The 21,763-nt window shown below is 39.1% G+C and overlaps 1 protein-coding gene across 2 annotated transcripts in view; it reads left to right on the forward strand.

The window, feature by feature from the left end:
* Positions 1-10,047: 10,047 nt before the first annotated feature.
* The window catches only part of LOC109076406 (potassium voltage-gated channel subfamily D member 2-like), a 113,564-nt gene continuing 101,848 nt past the window's right edge, over positions 10,048-21,763 (forward strand). For both annotated transcript variants that reach the window (XR_006157837.1, XM_042748964.1), the window contains exons 1-2: positions 10,048-10,626; positions 10,931-12,119. Coding sequence is in view for 1 of the 2 variants with exons in the window: in XM_042748964.1 (XP_042604898.1) it covers positions 11,008-12,119 (1,112 nt within the window). In the remaining variant the exon portion in view is untranslated. The remainder of the gene's footprint in view (positions 10,627-10,930; positions 12,120-21,763) is intronic.

Raw genomic sequence — 21,763 nt, forward strand, 5'->3', positions numbered from 1 at the left:
TTCCCTACCAGCACCAGGGACATGCCATATGCTTCACCAGGACAACAGCATATGTGAACCTCAGCATTACTGAAACACTCCCACACACTCATACTGTATATACACATGTGCCTGCAAACCATACCTATCACTTCAGTATGCATTGCTTCTGCTGAGCACTTGATTTCAGCCGGAGACAAATTATTGTTGAAGTGTGCAATTTCCGTGCCACTAAAGTTGGAATTGCTTAACTTTAGAAAAAGATAAAAGTTGAGAAATGCTCAGCTTTATGCAAATGAGATGCTAAAAAGGGTGGAGATTGTGGTGCATTTAGTGTTTAAATCATATATTTATAGGCAGTGTAACACACAGGATTAAACATGAAATGTTCAAGTAGAAAGACTGAAGCAGGATTTTGTTGTAAAATGTACTCCTATGATCTTTGTTTTATTTACATATTTTTTTTTTTTTTTTACAGAGATATAGAGATTTTTCAAGCCTTTATAGTTTTAGAAAAATAGATGTGGGTTTCATCATCTTTTTGGAAGCATGACTTTATCATCAGGTGTGTGTGTGTGTGTGTGTGTGTGTGTGTGTGAGTCTATAAACAGATGGTATTGGTGACCATGGAGGCCGGAAGTATCAGCGGGTGGGCTGATCTCTTCCCTTGTGTCCTGCCTCTGCCCACATCACCTTGGGCCAACTGTGTTTGTCTGCCTGGTCATGACAGGTGATGTCACCATGATGCGATATCAAACAGTGTGACCTGTCTTTTCCTCTGTTCATCTTTCTTTCTTTCTTTGGAGTGGTAAATGTACAGTTTATAAGCATGTTGATAATAATTATGCATATTGTTAATTGAAGTAAAATGTAAAAAATGTCTTGTATTTATTTGTTTGTTTGTTTTTCCCTATTGTCATAGTAAGAAATTAAAGAATGTGATGTGTCTTTAATTTTTTTTTTTTTTTATGTTTATAGATTAGAATAAAGGTGATTTAAAAGTCAGTTCTATCTTTCTATCAGTTCGTTCTTCCTCCCTTCCTCCCTCCCTTCCTGTTCTTTCAATCTTTTTTTTTTCTTTTTTTTCACAAATGTGATCCATCAGTTGCACAAAAAACACGAGATGATTCATATACTGGAAATTCATAGCCACAAAGTTTGTTGTTTTTGTATACGTTTGCATAAACGTCAAAGCGACAAGTGCTTAAACAGTACAATAAATTCATAGTCTGTTTTTGGCTGATGGTGTAATCTGAAATAAAATGTTTTAGATGTGTATTTTCTTTATCTGAAGTGCATAGACAACCTACCCAGAATAGCACAGATAAGATGTCTCCCTTTAAAAAGCATTTGATAAAGTGAGAAAATGTAAAATTGTTAAAATTAAAAAACTCACATGTAGATTCACATTTCAGTAATTTTTTTACATTGCATATCAAACATAATCAGATTAAACTTTTTTTCATGATATATTTATATTCATATACTGTAACCCTACAACCTTATTTATCCTTATTGAAATTGTATGTTAATTAATAATTTCTTAGTGTTCCTGTATTTTAATAATTGCCTCGACCTTCTTAGTGACATAAGCACCTTAATATCACACATTCTGCAATCATCACAACAATCCAGCTAGAATATGGTAATGTTAACATAAATGCGTGTGGTATAGTAAGAAAAGTACACATCATGGCACATTACCAAGATTACCCAAATTATCCCTAATGTTTCCCTCTACAACTTTTTGATGCTTTTATGTGATTTTGACTGTGAACGTACAATAAGGGCAAAAAACAGATGGAAAATGGACTGGGGGGGGGGGGGGTGTTGTGTGGTGCTGATATTCTGAGGACAACACAGAGTTAAACTTCAAAGATGCTGGAGGAGAGGAGAAGGACACATGTCAAACATTGACAAAGAGAAGCTTTGGCACATTATAGGGCACTCATAGCAGAATCTCTGGAGCCCAAAGCCTTCGTGTGAGTGTGTGTACCGGCTCTTTGTAGTTGATTGGCATGGTGGAGGTTATTTTAGGCGACTCTAGGATGCAGCTGTGTTATGCAGAGGAAAGAAGCTGAAAGGTTTTAGATGGAGATCTAACTCTGTGTCCTGCTACAGATGGGCTACACACACACACACACACACACACTCATACCATCATGCATCGGCCAATAAATTGAATCATACCTCACATCCATTCCCATCTTCCATCAAGGTGAAATTTATCAGATTAAAAGAAGGAGACAGAAACAGAGCTTTATATAGGACGGGCGACGCTGAATGACAATCAAATCCGGTCTAAAGTGTGTATGTGTGTGCACATGTGTGTTTTCGTCGATAGCCAATGTAAACGATCAGGTGGGCTGTTGTGCAGATGGTCATAGGGTTGCTGGGAGTACTGATCCTCCTCTCTTATGCGGGCTGTAATTGCATGTTGTGCTCTGCATCTGTCCTACTGCTGATGAATGGGAGGGAGAGGAGATGCGGTCAGGAATATGAATGTCTTTCCTCTGGTTCACATACACACTCAACCCACCCGTCTCTGTTCTGCACATACACTTCCACTGAATCTCAGTCTAGACACTTCAAAAGAGCACATATAGCAAGTTGTAGTGTCCTCTGAAAAAAATAAGTTCTTCAGTACTATAGTTTCAACAAAAGTTTTTGTTGAAGCTGTATGATTCTTCGGAGATTTAAAAAGTCATTGATGCCTCATCATGGGTTCCTCAGATTAGACTTAAAATATAAAAATGTATAGAAGCCCATTAAAAATTGTATTTATATTTCACAATTGCGACTTTTACTTGATTGAGACTTTTTGTATCTCGCAATAAGATTGTTGTGAAATATGACTATTTTATAGTTGCAGCTCACAAAATCTTACAATTATGGCTTTTACCTCATAGTTGTAACTTTATCTTGCAGTATGACTATATCTCACAGTTGTGGCTGATTTGTGACTTTTGCAATGTGGCTTTAAATCTCACAATTATGGCTTTTTCTTATAATTAACTATCACACAATATAAACATATCTAACAATTATATCTTTGACCATCTTGTAATATGACTGTCTTTAGCAATTGCAGCTTTATTTCTCCTTATTGCTATTCTCTTCTGATTCTAAATTTATTTAATTTATCTATCTTTATTTCTTCCCACTGTAATTTTATATCTCACAATTAGGTGACTTCAAACTTACAATTACAACTTAATTTCTTGTAATGGTTTATTTATCTCACATAATTGAGACTGCATCTTAAAATGAGACTTTCATATTTGAAACTATGTTTTAAATATCTCACAATTAACTTTACACTGAGGTGGAAACAGGCTTCAGTAATGTCACTTCATGATATAACAATACCAAACCAAATGGCATCATTTTTTTTATTTAATTTTTTTAATGATACTACAAGCTTATTTTCCAAGTGAAACAAGTGAACTGACTTTATATATCTAAAAATGTCATCTAAAGCCTGGAATACACAACACAATTTTTGCACCAATTTTCTGCCAATTGACAGTCTGGAGAAGTTGACACTAGTTGCTGAAAGGCAAAGCCAGTCTGCAGATTTAGGTTGACAGATTCCATAGAAAACCGAGTAGTGTATGATGGTCACATACTCCAATTTTTTTTTTTTTCTTCAGACTATGGTTCTATTTAGTTGGAGGATATCAAACATGTTTGATATTTTCAACCAATTTTAGAATACATTGTTTTCCTGCTCTACATGTTTAAAAGTCGTGTAGTGTATTCCAGCCTTAAAATGAAAAATTGTTGCAAAAATGGCTCCGAAAAGTGCAGTCAGTTCTGAAGAACGCTCTACTTTTTTGTTTGTAGATGCCATTTAGTTTATCCAATGCAATAAAATTGACATTTTAATCTGTGCCTAAAATGCTCAAATTCTTTTTGTGGCCATTATAGATTATTTTCTAAAGAACTAGCTAATAAAAGGTTATTTGTGGAAGTGTAAAAGGCTCTCCAATGGCATCAGGCTGTAAAAACCCTATTTGGTTTTAATGGGAACCTTTAGTATGAAATCACTGAGTGGGGGAGTCTTCAGCCTATACAAAGTTGAGATAGAAAACAGGCGCTGATTTGTTGTGGGTTTCCATCAAGCTAGAACACGAACAGACTATAATTTGCGTTTTGATTGACTCTGAAAAGTCTCAAGATTCTGACTCTTATTTTATTTTAATACGCTTTCTCTCCCTCATTCCTGCCTTTCTGTTCCTACTTTCCCCCCTCACTTTACTGTGTTTTAATGAAGTTTAAGACGAATGCATTAAATTAGATGGAACGGTAATTACGGAGTTCTCCAACTTACAATTGCTCAAGCTGTTTTGACATAAGTTATGATTTGCCGCCAACACATTTTAACACGAACAAAGTGGCATTTACTCAATCTGTCAGTTGTTTGCAGTTTTTCATAATGTGTTGTGATGAGAAATGAATTGTTATTCAGTTTCACAAAAGGCAATGTACCTTGGCAGCTTCTTCTCTGCCTGAGAAAGTGAAGAATGAGAGTCTGTGTTTTGCATTGGCTGACCAACCATTCAAGTCCATTATAAGAAAGATTCTAGTTTTCTATTTCTATTTTCTTCCTCCATTCCTCTTGGACAGTAAGATGAAACCAATTTGCTGGTTAGTCATGGTCTGTTAGACCACTGTAGTCTTTGAGACCACTTCTTCTCATGCAGCATGGTTAGCAAAAGTTATGAGGTATGAACCTGATAATGCAGTTAAAATGGCCTCTTTCAGACTCCTAAAAGAACCATTGAGGCTTCTTCAGTTCCTTTAAAAGTTAATTCAGTTCTGCTTTTTTCCACCTCACGGTCGTTTTAAGAAAGTGAGTGATTCATTCCCTGCGCCGTCATGGGGTCATCTCCATGTTGTGTTTTTCTAGCTCCACAATTTGACACCTTTAAATATGTGCAGACAAAATATATATTAATCGGAGAGATGGAGCAGAAAAACGCAAAGATGTAATTATACAGCTCAGTGAAAGCTGCGAACGAGCACTCGTAAGAGAGATGTTCAACTGGGCTTTTCATTGTTTTTCACTGGGTTTGGTGGTGTGGACTTTAATGAATGCCTCCAGAATGTGTTTGAAGACTATTTCAGCCCTATCGCATGCCCAGGAGAAGCATCCTAAATTGGGCTGTAGCTCATCATTCCAACTCCCAGCTTCTGCAGAGCTCCCAAGAAAAAAGCACAGAGAAAACGAAAGGAAAATAAAGCAAAACAAGGTCCTCAGAGAGTTCCCAAGCCTCCCTTTTATCATTCGAAAGGATAACTGCATTTAGGAAACGCTGATCTCGATGTCATTCTCTATCCTTGAGAAACGGAAACTGTGCAGCTTCTGAAATCGTTCTTATGCATAATAAAACAATTCTGCAAAAAACCGACATGTAGAGCTTCTGTCTCTAAAGACTCTTTAACTTGGGCACCTATTCCGTTCACGGATCAGATCTTAATCCTGTTAGGCAATTCCCCGAATACAGCGGATGTAATATTGCAGCTGACCTCAGTTCAGTTATACAGGGAGCTTTCAGTCTTACTGAAAATATCATGTTCACCTTTTGTAGTTTTTTAGTAGTAGTACATATTCAGTGCCAAATCTGTTTATTCAGAAATCGATGAGCTCACTTATTAGCATGTAAACATGAACCACCATGTCTGACAGACATTGGTAATATGAATATTTCAAACTGATTCTGCATTAATATTTATAAATGCTGTTTTAATCATGCATGGAGCCTCTGAAATGCATCACGAGTTGTTTGTGTGAATCTCAAGCTTGTTTTGAGTTTGCAACAGCCTTGTGACTACAGCAGAAGGCCCTTGGTCCAGTCCACACAGGGTGATGAACGACCGGGGTGGCGTGCTCACTCTGAGCAGCATTGTCAGGTATGAAAAATGACATTATTACGGTTATGCCGTTACCATGGATCCTGTCAGAGGGCTTGAAAAACACCAGCGGTGTTCATGATATTGTGTCACTCACAGCTTGGCTTGTGTATGAGTGAAGCTTGATGGGAAAACCAGACAGAAGCCAGAGTTTTTCTCTCTCTCTCTTCTTTAGTAATGATCATTTTCCTGAGGAACATTAAATTCTCTCTCTTTCTGAATTAAGATTTATGGATGTTACTCTGTGTAATTTTATGCTTGTTAAAAATGGTTATACAGGATTGCATTCGCTTTGATGCTGAATGAGTGACTCATGGGACTTTTAGTACATATTTAATCTACTTTTACAAGAGAGGGGTGTATAACGCTCCTATACTTTTTATATGAATGAGTAATGACCAAGGCAATGAAATAGGTGCTATACTGTTCAACATTCTATAGAGAGATAATGAGTGCTTCAGATCGTTCACCTTCACCACACAAAGGATACACAAATGAAAGAGTAGTTGAACCATCCCTTCTGGGCAAAATACCAGTACACAATCCACAATAATACTAAATGGTACTTGATCTGTACATATTTTGCTCCTGATTCAGACAAGATTACTTTTTCAAAGAAGAAATCAACATTATGGCTAGATGTTTTAGCTGGAAGCAATGGTTTGAAAAAAAAAACAAAAAAAATGAATTAGTTTCTTACAAACACACAAATTTTAGTTTCATGAGATGTTAATTGATGCCCTGGAGTCATATTGTGGAATATTGTGATGTTTTTTATTATCCATTTTGACTCTTATTCTGACAGCACTCATTTACTGCAAAGGATACATCGAGCAAGTTATATAATGCTAAATTTCTCCAAATCTGTTCTGATGAAGAAATGAACTTTCAATCTTGAAAACTGGAAAATTTACATAATTTACTCACCCTCATGTCATTCTAAATCTGTATTGCATACTTTCTTATGTGTAACATAACGTATATAAACAATAATAATAATAAACTGTATTTTCATATAATGAAAGTTAAAGGGGTGAAGAACAACCCCATTGATTTTAATCAGATGGACAAAAAAAAAAAAGAAAAAAAAAAGGAAATTTTTCAAATTATCTTTTGAGGACCACAGAAGAAAATGAGAAAGCTTTAGATTGACATGAGGGTGAGTAAATTACGTCACAATGTAATGTTTATCTTTTAAGATGAAGAAACATATTCAGTCAGGTGTCCAAATGGTCCTTATGATGCTTTTGGCAAACGCAGCCCTGACTGGTACTTTTTATACACCTGCCCATAGACCCAGATCAAGACCTTTCAATCATTATTTCTGATTTAATGCGAAATTCCTGAAGGCATAACATTGCCGGCAAAATAATGTTTGGCCTTCAGAAAGAAGTTGAACATAATAAATTGTGAAAAGATCCACATTAACCCTGCAGAATTTCAAATACACTTATCAGTCATATCCAACTCCCATGCATGCTGAAACAGCCCTTTTGATATCCTCCTAGTCCAGTCTCCAATGATAAGGATCATTTCTAATGAATGTGTCTCTGTGGTTTGACCTCCAGTGGAAAGAGTTTGAAAGAAGATGTTCCTTATCATTTTCTGTTAATTTATATGCGTCTATTCAGCTGTGGTCTGGAACTTAAACTGGCCACCTGTGGGCTGATGCAGCACGTCTAACACCAGCTCAAACGTCCATTAAAGATTCAAAGGGGTAACCCCGGTGGAAAATTTAGAAGTTCTAAATTTCGACTGAGGTGTGAGTTTTATCATGCTTAGGCGATAAACTGTAGGTGTGCACAGTCTCTAGATTGGCATGCAAATACGCGCATCAACACTGTCAGCTTTAGCTCACGGGACTGAAATAGATGTGACTGGTAACCATGGTGACACAGAAGCCTGTCATATTTTGGCACCATTTGTCTAACAGCCCGAGGCAAGGAAATGCTCTGAACAAAAGTCACTAAACTGACTACGATGGCGTTGAACACTACTATTCTGGTTCATTCTGTTTCAAACATAGTGCATGGTCACAGTTCAGAATGCTTAAATTAGGGAATCCTGTTAGCTTTGGAAATGAATTAAGTTTAGCATGGTATGGTTTTGTTTGAAAGCGAGTGTGGGTTTCCCGTGACATTCCTAAAGTAGATTTGCTGTTCCTAAAGGAAATACAGTATAACTTTTATTTTGCTGCCTTGCAAGCACTGCTGTGTAACTGAAATGCTGTATCACAGCCATTTTGATGGTGAGTGAAAAGGTGGCTTATTAGCCTCAGAAGGGTTTTTTTATTTTTATGAACCGTTTTATTTTTTTATCAATTTACTATTTGCATATATGTCAACCCTGTTGATACACACTAAGCCAGAATAGCTAAACGTAACAGGGTTTAAATGTGGCCTTAATTATTCTGTCACTTGGTTGGAACCAAATGTTTAGTGATAAAAAAAAAATATATTTTTTACTTAATTTATTTATTTACAATTTAACTTTGATAAGCGGAATGGTTAAACTTGATGAATACACTACAGATAAATTTGAATAAATTTGCCTTGATTTCTTGACATGTTGTAGAAAGTGTCCAGATAATGTTACTACTTGGATATCACAACATTAGGATTTTTTTTTTTTTTTTTTTTTTTTTTTTTTTTTTTTTTTTTTTTAATGCAGTAAAAGGATTGCATGTGAAATGTGGGACACAGTTAAATGACATTTTATCCTTAAAATTAGTTATTCTGTGTTTTTAGTAAAATGCTGTTCATTTTATTTTTTAGAAATTGAATCTAAAATATCTAAACAATCTCACAAACAAACAAACTAATAATAATAATAATCAAAAAACAATTTCTGTTTTTTTTTTTTTTTTTTTTTGGTTTCCATGCCACACCAAAGTTCACAGTATTCTTGGGAAGTGTCATAGATAAGAAATACAAGAAAGAGGGACAATCGCAAATCAGTATGCAAATTGTATACAATTATTTTAAATGGGGAGATTCAAACATAAATCTTAATTTCTAGCAGGCTACATCTTAAAACGAAAAACAAAGATTAAACAGAATGTGAATGGATTTAAGCTGAATTGCAGAAAAGTGTATAGAAGGAGGAGAATATCAGTACAGTTCTGCATTTCAAGCACTGTAATAAAGGGGAAGAGAGAGAGAAAAAAATCCCATAAACGTAATGAAAATTGGCTATAAGCACTTGAATCGCGTTGTCAATGATCAATAACGCGGCAGTGCAACTGTGGCCGGTTGCTGTCCATGGTGCTGAAGAGAAAAACCCAACAAGCCTTGACATCATAACTCTCTTTTTCTCTCGCACAACAATTAATCTGTGATACGTCTACGTGACTAATTTGGAAGGCAATAGAGAAGAGGAAGGCCGTGCGCCAGGAAATCCATCACGGGGACGCGCACACAAACACGCATGGCGCTCTGAGCTGCCGCAGCTGTCTTGGTTCACTGGTTGAAATCATTAATTGGCGAAGTCAGTTTTGTCAGAAGCTGCGCTGCCTGGGGTGTTATTTAAAAAAAAAAACTTACAGTCCTTAAGTTCAGAATTTTGACGTCAAGCTATTTTGTTTTAAATATGTATATTTGGAAACATTTGTATGTCAAAACGATGCGGATTAAACACATGCCATTATATTCATTACAGTCGACGCAGTTCCTGACAGTATTGGCACGGCTATATATATAACTAAAATAAAGAAATTGCCATGTGCAGCATTTCTTCTTTTCAGCCATCCTTATTTGTCATTGACCCATGTATAGAGAGCTGCAGCACGTACTGTACAATCGCATTTGGAGTTTGCTGATAGTGTTTATCACAGCAAGAGACCTTCACATGACTCGAATCCATTCGCTCTTACAGGTCTCATCTTCCTTCACCTCTGAAAACTGTCTCCATCTAGCGGCTTCCCCACCTGCCCATCTATCAGTGCTGAATGTGAGTCAATAACCTGAGACGTGAAAATACCCGCAACGCTTTCCCTAAGTCTCTCAGCTCAGGGTTCAGCACTTCACTGAATTCCAGCGAAACTTTGATTAATAATAATTCAAAGAATACAGTTGAATAACTTTATACAGTTCGCTATGACTTTCGTTTAATTTATGACACAATAAAATGCTACAAATACGCATTTAAACGCTTCTCATGGTACACTGTACACCATTTACACAGACTGTTACATTCATGTGTGTTAACCAATGCCCGTAGCACGTGACACGCCTCCTATGCGCCGTGAGCAGAAGCAACTTGGACTCCACTGCAGACTCACAGATCTTCGCCGGTAGCGGATGAAGCAACTTCCAGCGAATCATTTGTTGCGGGTTCACTTTTGTTCGGGTTGCAGACAGACCCTGCGAAGCAGTTCTTGGGTCGTTGGATTAGAGTTAAGAGGAGAGGAAAGTGCCATTTTCTGCTTTTAAAACACAGAACGCGCTCTAGACAGGGTGGTCTTCTCTTCCTATGAAACGACCACTGTGGCAGGTTTCTCCAAGAGCCTCAGTGTCAAACACAGAAGCTGTGGACGATAAATAGGATGTCCTTGGACAACGTGAATCCTCTACCTGACTTCTAAACTTGTTGCATTTGCTCTAAAACACCTCCGGGTGCGCGTTTCGGTTACTTGTTTGTGCGTAACAGCGGAACAGCTATTCAAAGTGGACTATAACTGATGAGCTGTGTGTAAAAACCTGCACTTTTACATAAATATCCATTTATGAGGAGGTAAGTTATTTATCTTGCTATTTAGCAATAGGTTACACTGTAAAAAAAAAAAAAAAAAAAAAAAAAAAATGCATTGCATCCTCAGCCATTCGTGTTTGACCGAAAAGCCGTTTTTTACTCTTGGATAGTGCATATATACTGTACATCACCATTCATTTCTACGCTCATTGTTGTAATTCCACCATGCCATTCGAATGCTTTGATCTTGATAAATAATATGACTCATTATGCAGTATTCTCCTGCACGTGAGCAATAGCCTTCCTTGAACTTCACATCGAGTGATTGCGCATTGTGTCTGTCCAGATGTCCTTTCTGCTTGTGGCGGATTTGTGAAAGCAAAACCTGCTTCAGTTGCACCGGGTCGCGCACACTGGGTCAGCATGGCAGCCGGAGTCGCCGCTTGGCTACCGTTCGCGCGCGCCGCGGCCATAGGATGGATGCCCGTGGCGAGCGCCCCGATGCCGCCGCCTCCACGGGAAAAGAGGCGAGGTCAGGACGGTCTGATCATCTTGAACGTCAGCGGCACAAGGTTTCAAACTTGGCGGAATACTTTGGAGAGGTACCCCGACACCTTACTGGGAAGCACAGAGCGCGACTTCTTCTTCCACGAGGAGACCAACGAGTACTTTTTCGACCGCGACCCGGACATTTTCAGGCACATCCTCAACTTCTACCGAACTGGGAAGCTGCACTACCCTCGCCACGAGTGCATCTCCGCCTATGACGAGGAGCTGGCCTTCTTCGGCATCATTCCTGAGATAATAGGGGACTGCTGTTATGAGGAGTACAAAGATCGCAGGAGGGAGAACACGGAGAGAATTCAAGACGATGAGGAGAACGAAAACAACAAAGATTTGGTGCTGCCGGAACTGTCGTTCCGCGAGTCCATGTGGCGCGCGTTTGAGAATCCGCACACGAGCACCATGGCGCTGGTGTTTTATTACGTCACGGGCTTTTTCATCGCCGTCTCTGTTATGGCCAACGTGGTGGAGACTGTCCCGTGCAGCAGCGGGCCAAACCGGGCGAAGGAGGTCTCGTGCGGTGAGCGCTACGCCCTCGCGTTCTTCTGCTTGGATACGGCCTGCGTCATGATCTTCACCGTCGAGTACCTGCTGCGTCTGATCGCTGCGCCCAGCAGGTACAAGTTTGTCAAAAGTGTCATGAGCATTATTGACGTGGTGGCCATCATGCCTTACTACATAGGCTTGGTCATGACAGACAACGAGGACGTGAGCGGGGCCTTCGTCACCCTCAGGGTCTTCAGGGTCTTTCGGATTTTCAAATTTTCGCGGCACTCCGCGGGACTGCGCATCCTGGGGTACACGCTCAAGAGCTGTGCGTCCGAGCTGGGCTTCCTGCTCTTCTCGCTCACCATGGCCATCATCATCTTCGCCACCGTTATGTTCTACGCGGAGAAGAGCTCATCCGCCAGCAAGTTCACCAGCATACCGGCGGCTTTCTGGTATACCATAGTTACCATGACAACGCTGGGGTGAGTCGAAGTTGCTTTGATGTGCAAACGTACTGAATGAGCTTGCGCGTATGATCTGCTGTCATTACTGCTTCAGTGCAGCCCGTTTACACCAACGCGTCCCGTAAAGTTGAGGGCTGGCGGAGATGGAATACATCATTAGAATACTCTCTGTCTCCTCTCTCTCCCTCTCACTCTCTTTCTCTGTCTGGCCCAGGTGCTATAGCATCCGTGACGGTCTCATTGCTTGAAAAGACAAAACCTATCAAGCTACTTCATTTAACTTTTTCTTATGAAATAAAAACATGTAAAATATAATATAAATCTAAAAGGTAATTCATATTATTAAAAAAAATTAAAACTTGTGTTTATATTTTATTCTATTTTATGCTGTAGTTTTTAAATTGATAATATAACATTTTATAGTTTTTATTTATTAATAAATTATTTAGAATAATTGCAATATAAAATATTAAAACTTTAAGCAAAATGGTTAAAGCATTGGCTGTGTAGTTCATATATAAATTTGATGTGACTGTCTGAATGTCAGTAACAATGCTTTTGAATCTTTTTCTGACCGTTTAGGAAATGAAGAATACGGTTTTAGAGTTACTTCTCCCTCATATTTCTGAATGTAATCACTGTAAAGGAGAAAGTGTCATTCTGTCATATAACACCTCACCAGTGTCAGACTGAGTACAGACTCTTCCTTCCTTTAGATGCCTTGCTTGTTTATAACAAACCGTCTTAAAGCACTTTTGGCACATTGTTGTAATTTTCACACAGTAAGTGAACATACTGAGAAACATAGCTGATTCATGTGACATTAAGCACTGAAGGGGATTACAATAATGCATTCCCTATTGAGGTGTTATTCATTCATTTATCCCATCACTCAATGCCTCAGCATGGCTTCTTCAAGCCTCCCACCTGAGCAGAGCAGGAGCTCTCCATGGTGCTGAATCTGCTCGCCACATGTTGCGGTTGCCCCAAGCTGCACTTTGTTGCTCAGGAGACGACCGATTCTTTGCTAGCGGGTCAACACGGTCCTGAGTCACACTCGAGGGGATTAATCAACCTCTATGCTCCAGTACACATACCACGCTTTGATCGGCATGCCTTTAAAGTGCATTACTCTGAGTGTGTCATAACTTGCGCTGTGAGTTTTAATCTGACGCCTGTGCCTGGCTGATATGATGCACCTTTCAGACATAAATGTGTTTGGAGATGTTTGGTTTTGGAGGTTTTTTTTTTGTTTGTTTGTTTTAAATTGGGTTTTTAAGACTTTTTATACTCTAGTTCAATAATGTTTGGTTCACAGCATCTGTCTGCTTCTTTATACATATGAATTTAAGTCTACATATGGTCTTTGATGTACTGAATGTGACTAATGTTGTCTTTGACACAAGAAATGTCAGGCCTCCTCCTTTAGACACCATGAACCTTTAATAATACAAAAATGAGGTTGTCAGAGCGATGGCTAATGCATGTCCTCATGATATATAAAGAGTTATGGGTCACAAAGTTCGAATCATTCCCATTCCCCTTCTACTTTCTTGTCAGGTCTGCATTGTCCTATAAAGAAAATATGAGGTTTGGAGACAGCAGGAGCAAAAGCAGAAAATAGAGATCCTGTGTGAGTGAGAGAGAAAGAGAGTTTAGTTTCAGAGCGTATTGGCACATCTTATTGTGTGCAATTTGTGTCCTGCCGTTTCTTGCCTGTCAAATCGGATGACATCAATGAGAAAATGAAATTACGTGCAAACGCTCAGCACCGGCTTGATGTTGGGAGAGCTGTGTGTGTGTTAGGGAGAGATGATCACTTGTTGGAGCCAGCTGGTTATGAACTATGTCTTCCAAACAGACCCACAGCTGCAGGGCTTCAGTGATGCAGCCCATATACTCATCTTCTCTCTCTGCAGGCAGGCATGCTGTTCCTCATTTCAGATTTTATTGCATTGCCTCAGTGAGCCCATCAAGATGAGCACTCAGGGGGGTAGTCGCTACAGCAGAGATCTGACCTGGTAAAGTCAAGTTCACCCTGTGACGAGCAATAGCCAAAGATTGGGATTTGAAGTCAGGCCTGGTCTTGAGACTATTTCATGATTGAATGGCTACATTTTGATCTGAAAGAAAAGTTTCACATTGTAGACGTCACACAGTTTAACTTTGAAACTGTGGGGTTCGGAGGAACCTCGCCTCTAAGGTTTGAGATCTCATCCTCTTGTTGTCTTTTGATTGTCGAGTTCATCCATTTCCTCTGTCATATCTGAAATCTCATTCCCTTCCCATTTCTCCTTAAACACACACACTGCGAGTGAGTGGCCAGTCCAGGCATTGCTAAATGACTTTACCTGCTCTGACTGAACAAGAGCCTGGCTCTCTAAATGTATGCATCACTTTTTAATGCCTCATTTCCCAGACTAGATGACAGGGATGGATCTGTGGTTCAGAGATTTATTTACACAAGGTGGCTGTTTTAGATTACATGAACCTGGTGTTGGGTTTGAATTACTAGTAATGAAACCCTTGTGATGTTCCTTCACCAAAGAGCAACTGATATTTGAGAACATTTCGCCCATAAGCAAGGTGTGGCTGAGATAAAAGCCAGCATTAAAGTGAAAGTTATGCTTGCTAGATTATTCTCAAACCTTAGGCACATTCAATCTGTCTGTGTGAGAAAGATTGAGAATTTTAATTAACCGTTAAGATAGCCTCTATCATGCAGAACTCTATGTAAGTTACTGTAAGTTACCTGAATGCTTCAACCAGAATACTCTGGTTAAATATGCATAGAGCTTTTCTGTCTAGTAGGGTAAGATAAGCTGGTTATCTCCCAGTTGATATAATGTCATGATGGAGAAAACAGAAACCGCATGGATGTTATTTTAAACATGGCTCAAAAGTTCCAGATCGATTTATTCCATAATATGTCACGATGTTTCCCCAAGAATTTAAACCGAAGCACAGTCCTGACCATGACATAACTTTAGACCAGGGTCACCGAGGGCCACTTTCCTGAAGAGTTGAGCTCCAACACACCTGCCTGAAAGTTTCTAACGTTACTTACTTTGATTTGTCTGGTTCCTGTGTGTTTAATTGGGGTTATACAGGTAAACTCTGCTGGACTCTTGCCCTACAGGAGCAAGATTTGACAACTTGCTTTAGACTCACTTGGCGAAGCCACTGAATAAACCCATTCATTGACTATCATTTGCCTGTAATCCAGCATCAATATTCAGCCCTCACTGAGTCCTGCTCTTCCCAAATGGATATGTGCAGAGCATGGAGGTAGCAGACAAGGGACAGGATATGACTTTGGTTCACAGCACGAATGGCCTCCACTTCACTGGCCTCTTTTGCCTCTTTAATGGACTCATTTTCTGGCATAGGCAGATTTTGCCCTGCTCAATTAAATCAGCAGCATTTTAATTGGCTTATGCACTGTCAAACGGGATCTATTAAGTGAGCAGCTGTCAGAGCTGAAGACATGCAGATATGAGCAGGAGGGAGAGAGAGAAAGGTGAAGAGGGGTAAATACATCAGCTTTAAAGCACTCGGGTACAATGATAATGTCTTGTAAATGAAATGCCCCCATGATCTTCTACAATACCCATCATTCTTTTCACTGAAATGCACTTCTCTCCATTTATTGTCCAATCCTCCAATCCTTTTTCGTCCTCTCATGCTTCTCCATCTTCTCCTGTGGGGTTTTGAAGGCACATAAAGAGTCCTACTGAGAGGTTGTAAAGAGATTAATGGAGTAACATAGAGAGTCTATTAAGTCACCCTACATCAGGTCAGTTAAGGCCAGAGGCTTCAACTCCTGCTGGCTACATATCCCCTCCCCGGGATATGCCACACAAGACAGGGATTTGGTGGATTAATCTTCCATATTCATTGTGGTCAACGCAGGTTAAGCAATAGGCTTAATTTCTTCTAAGGGAAAAGATCATAAGTCCATAGTACTCGACCGAAGATGCTTTGGTGTGGTTTTCAACACTACGAACAGGGCGAAAAGTTGTTTCCTTGAGAGGTCATGCCAACAGGGATGTAATAAGGTCAGGGCTTGGTACAACATGTGAAAGGGACTCATTATTGTGTCTGAAAGAGCATTGCGGTGTGGGGTTACCCTCATTAGAGCACCTTTACCAGGCATTGCAAAGCAAGAGCACTGCCCCGGAGAAATGCACTGATGCAGGTTTATTACTGATGATCCCGGGCCACTCAAGTATGTCCACCTAAGACACAACCAGGTGTTCGCAAAGATTTAATGCCCCCATGCTTGGCTGATTAAAAGGACCATTCACCATAAAACGCTGTCGTCATTTACTGACCCTCATGTTGTTCCAAACCTGTGAAACCCCATGACTATTAACAACCCCACTGACTTGCACAGTATGAACAAATAGAAGACCATTTTCAAAAGTCATATGGGTTTTTGAAAGACATGAGGGTGAGTAACTGATTACAGAAGTTCTATTTTTGGGTGAACTGTACCTTTAAACCCTTTAGGTGGGAATCAGTGTTTGAGGTTTTGCGTTTATGCCAAAAAAAAAAAAAAATCTCCTCTAGCTTGTGAGCCTGTGGTTTATGATTGCCACATTCCACCAAGGTAATAAGTGTTTCATATAATGGTTGCAGAGAAGAAAAAAAAAGTTTTTGACCAAGATTTTTTGCTCCACAGATGTACATGACGTGTTTCATGGCCCAAATAGGAGCATGAGAGAAAAGCTATATTTGAAAGATTTACACAGTAGCATGGCCACAGGAAAATAAAGAACCTAGAATGAAGTAATTAAAGGCTCTTTGTCATGTGGAATAACCCCTATGGTGTTGCTGTAGAGGCGCTAACTCTATTCATCCATCCATTTCATACTCACGCTATTACTCCACACCGAGAGGCTAATTGGACTAGCGTCTTTCTCCTTAACTCTCATTCTGTCTTCCTTTTTTCCTACCTTATTTTTCTTCCTCAACCTTTCTTTCATTCCACATTTTTATTTGCTTCCTCTCTCTGTCTTCGTTCTCTGTGATGTTTCAAACACCATAAAAAATGGGTTGAAAGTGGAGCATGCACTCCTCGGATGGCTGCCTTTAATCAGTTGAATGAAACGGACAGAGGGCTTTCTTCCTCCTCTTTCAATTAAGTTTTTTTTTTTTCATTTGGGTTTTTTAATTACTTGGCCTGTCTAGGAAAAAAAAACAGTAATGGTGCTGGCATTGGAAAGTTTAAGCACTTAAGCACAGGGTTAAAAATTTTAAGTAACGTTTCACACTTGAGCTTTTCTTTCAAAAGCGAGGTAGTTTTTAATCCTGAATATCTCGTTCCATGTTTGAAACTGTTCATACTTGAAACTGTATTCCTTTGAGACCACAATTTTGGGTTACCACAGTACTTACTGTGCTCTAGGGCTTTGTAGCCCAATGTCTGCCATTTTACAAGCATGAAACATCTCTTATCCTATCATTTAAAGATGCCATAACCCAGGGTTTTGCTTAATCACAGCACAAATGGGGTAAAAATGTATCTGGCCATGTGTAATGGCATATTTAGAATAAAAGAAGCTCACCACGCACTTTCAGATCATTCTTCCATCAGTCCACAACATACAAACTGTAGTGGGGCACACACACACACACACACACACACACACACACACACACACACACACACACACACACACACACACACACAGCCTTGATCCCCCCACATTCGTTAGATCATACTCATTTTATTAATCTGTCAATCAGAAGCGCAGAACAGAATTCTTTCCATTCCCTTTCCATGGCTCATTTCCTCTCGTTCTATGTGTCCGTTATCTTTTCGAGGTCATGATTGATTTGATTTGTGTGTAATTAAGATTGTGGACTCTTGCTATTTCTAATTATTTTGCCCTATGTTTGTGTGTGTGTGTGTGTGTGTGTGTGCTTCCTGTGCAGTGCTCTGGTCTGCATGCGCTGGGCTAATTGAATTAATGCGTTCATCTGTGCAGTGCTTGCTTTTTTCCCATTTCATTCTCCCCCACACTCATTTTCTAAATTCATGAAGACACCTTGAGAAGTCCTCTGATTGTGGTGATTCGATCCTCTGTATTGAAGGAGAGTGAGAGAGTGGTTTGGATGAAAAAAATAATGAATTGGCTGAAATTCAAAAGGAAGCTGTAGTGTTTTGCTAAAGCCTGCTAATGTCGTACAAGAGGCTCATAAATAGTAGAAACAGAGTGAAGTAGGGTAGTGAATACAAATTTGGCCTTTCATATGGAGATCTCCTGTGGTAGACGGTCATATCTTTATTACAGCTTCATTGAATGGTGTTTGAAGACAGCAGGAGAGACGGCCATCAGTCTAGAGTTGGCTTTTTGTCATTGTACATTGATTAAGCCTCACTAGGTACAGGAGAGATGACCTGCTTACACTGATCTGAAAGCAGCCTTTAACAACTCGCAACATGCTCGTAGCATGCAGACAGAGACGAGCAAGACAAACTGAGAATCAATGAGCCTGCAGCATCTGCAACTGTGTGTGTGTGTGTGTGTGTGTGTGTGTGTGTGTGTGTGTGTGTGTTTCTGAGTTCACTCCCTTTAGACCTTTTATCTTGACCCATTTTCATAAAATCTTCTCATGCAATCCAACAAATTTAATAACTTTGCAGGATGGTATTTTGTAAATAATTAGATTTCGGGATTTCTGCTTTTCCTGAAGATGATGTGAGGACTGCTGTCTAATACAAAACATGCCACCATTGTGCAAGGATGTTGAAAAAGGTTGCCCAAGTGCTCAACAATAATTCAACATTTTCACTGGCCCTACCATAACATTGCATTTATTTGACCAAAATACAGTAAAAACAGTAACACTGTGAAATATAACAATTTAAAATAAATGTTTTTTATTTTTATTTAAAGATATTTCAAAATGTAGTTTATTCCTGTAATGTAATCAACAATAATTCAGTGTTTTGTTGAATAACATGGCATATATTGCAAAACATACTGATTAGTTTGTTCTTAACTCATTCTTGCTGATGCTTTTAAGACTTTTTACAAGTGTTTTTTTTTTTTTCTTAAGCACAGGAAACCACAGTAGTGCTTTTTTTCTAGTACAAAAAGTGTAGGATGAGCTATTAATTTAATGTTGCGTTTGAGATACAGTCTTAGAGATACTTGCCTTAAATGTTCAGTTTTTAAATGTTAATCTTTCGTGCATATATGCAGCCTATTATTAAACTGTCATTTAAAAACATTGTATTGTTTTAACTGACCTTTGATGCTGACTTCTTGGATATACATCTGGATCAGGCTGAATGTTGCTTGTCTGTTTGGAGTTTGTGTGTTTCGTTCATTGTGTTAATGTATCAGGCAGTTATATAATTCTGCTAGTCAGATGCTGGACAGTCCTTCCTGAATAGATCACTTGCATTTGATTTTTCCTGTTAGTGTGAATCTGAAGCAGGGAGACTTTTTGTTGGTCTTGTGATTCAGACTCAAATGGAGTGAATCGGTGGGAGGATGCCATGTAACTGCTGCAAGTCAGGCAGAACACTAGGCGACACACTGATTTTATGGTTGGGATACAAACACTTAAATAGGCTATTACACAGCTTATGTCTCCCTTTTCCTTACCGGTGCCTTATTTTCCCATTTTTTCTTCTGTTGTTCCTTTTCTTTGCTTTAAGGTGCAATCAAATTTTTTTCACCTCAAATTGGAGCACTCACAGACTGAAAAGTCAGCAGTGCTAATGCATAAATCCCAAACATTTCCCAATTTAGACTGACTTGTCTGCCTTAAAGCAATGTTTAGAAACTATGTATTTAGCTTTTTACCTGTGCAGCTCCATAGACTTTCACTGTAAGTACATAATTGCAGAGTGATTTTTACAAAATGAGTGATAAGATGAAATTGCTTTTTGTGGCAATAATCAACCAATTAACAGGGATAATTAACTTGTATTGAACCTGGATCATTCCTACTGAATAATCATAAAAATGTTCTCGGAGGAATGTTTAATATCCTTCCCTGTGGATAATTTTAGAACTGGGAAAGCACACACAGGAATACTTTTCAGGTGACTGGGTTCAGAGAAACACAAGCTTTATTGGTAAACTAACAGGTCTAATTACATTACAGCTCAGTATACTGTACTGTAAACACACCCTTCATCCTTTCTGACATGCAAACATAGCACACATATGCATTATTTTCTCTGAATCTGAACAAATACTTGCTGTAACCATTTTAATTTTGCCTTTGGACTTTTTTTATGGTTTAGAATTGTATTATGGATTAATGCTAAAGAAAATATAATTTCTAAGATATTTAAATGCAAATAAAATGCAATTCTTTGATATAATTACATTCCTTAATTTCTATTTTGACAGAAATGGTTCCTCCCGGTGTGAGATTGATCTTACTGACAATTACATGCTGCCTTAGAATGATGCATCAGAACAACCAATGAGAGATGTCAACCAAGTGCATCTCTAGAAATTCTGTTAGTGAACCATTTGATACGTCAGGTATTATTTAAATTATTTTGAAGTGCGATGGCTTCGGATTGCTTCTGGAATTGCTTATTTAAGTCCATTCTAGCATGCCATGTAATTTATTTATCACTGGTACAATCTGTTGGACACTGCCACTTGAAAATCAGGCTAAAATGTAATCTGTTTTTTTGTATATATCGAGAAATTACTGATTGAGTAGATGTTTGTAGCAGCCGTGGATATCTAGGTCATTGACTGTGACGGTCTTGTTAACTGTTTCAGGTGTCTTGTACTGTAGATATAGTGTCGCCCTTCCAGTTTAGGTAAGCCGGTGAAGATGGACAGCTGAGGTGGATGAGGACCGAGAATGGAGAGCGACACACATCAAATAACGAAAAAAAATGAGAGAGAGAGAGAGAGAGAGAGGGAGGAGGGTGGCGTTTGGAGTGTTACATGTCACTGTGACACATCATTGGAAAACACAGAATCTATTTACCATCGACTGTCCTCTCTCTGCGTCTGGCGTTTCCCCCAAAAGGCTGTAATCACTCCACTTACTCGCACCTCCGATGCCAAATATACACACCTGCACTTACAGGAAATGTGCAGTAATGAACTGGCAGTCAGAAAGAGAGAGTGTGCGGTCGGTGTGGCGGCGGGGTGGTCAATCTGCATTGAAACCCTGAATTACAGGATGTGTACGTGCCGGATGGGCAGCACTTTCTAAAGATGTGAGGGCAGGTTGTGCTCTTTAATCCAAGATGGAAGCTGGAGAAAATGGGAAGTGTGGACTGCTGTCGTAGACTCATGTTTTAAACATCGCTGCCATTCTCCTCACCGCCTGACATTCAGCAAACTCTCTGTCTGTCCGGGCTTGATAGTGTCACCCGCCAGGACAATCGCTTCTGTAAGCTAATTATCATACACACACATGCACGAATCACCCTCAGAGGAAATATTTATTTATTTTTTTGCAAAAGTTCACCAACACGCCACTCTGTTTTAGTAGAAGCCACATAAATAGCACTTTTCATAAGAATAAATTTGCAAACTTTTTGAGTGCCATTGATGAGAGTGCAGTAATTAAAACTATGCATGTGAGTATGTAGTTAACATCAGCATGCTCCACTGCGTAATTAGAAAGTTTGATGCTTTCACAGAGAAAATCTCTGTTTTGGT

The sequence above is a fragment of the Cyprinus carpio genome, chromosome A4, assembly GCF_018340385.1.
Source record: "Cyprinus carpio isolate SPL01 chromosome A4, ASM1834038v1, whole genome shotgun sequence".
In the NCBI taxonomy this organism is placed as follows: Eukaryota; Metazoa; Chordata; class Actinopteri; order Cypriniformes; family Cyprinidae; genus Cyprinus; species Cyprinus carpio.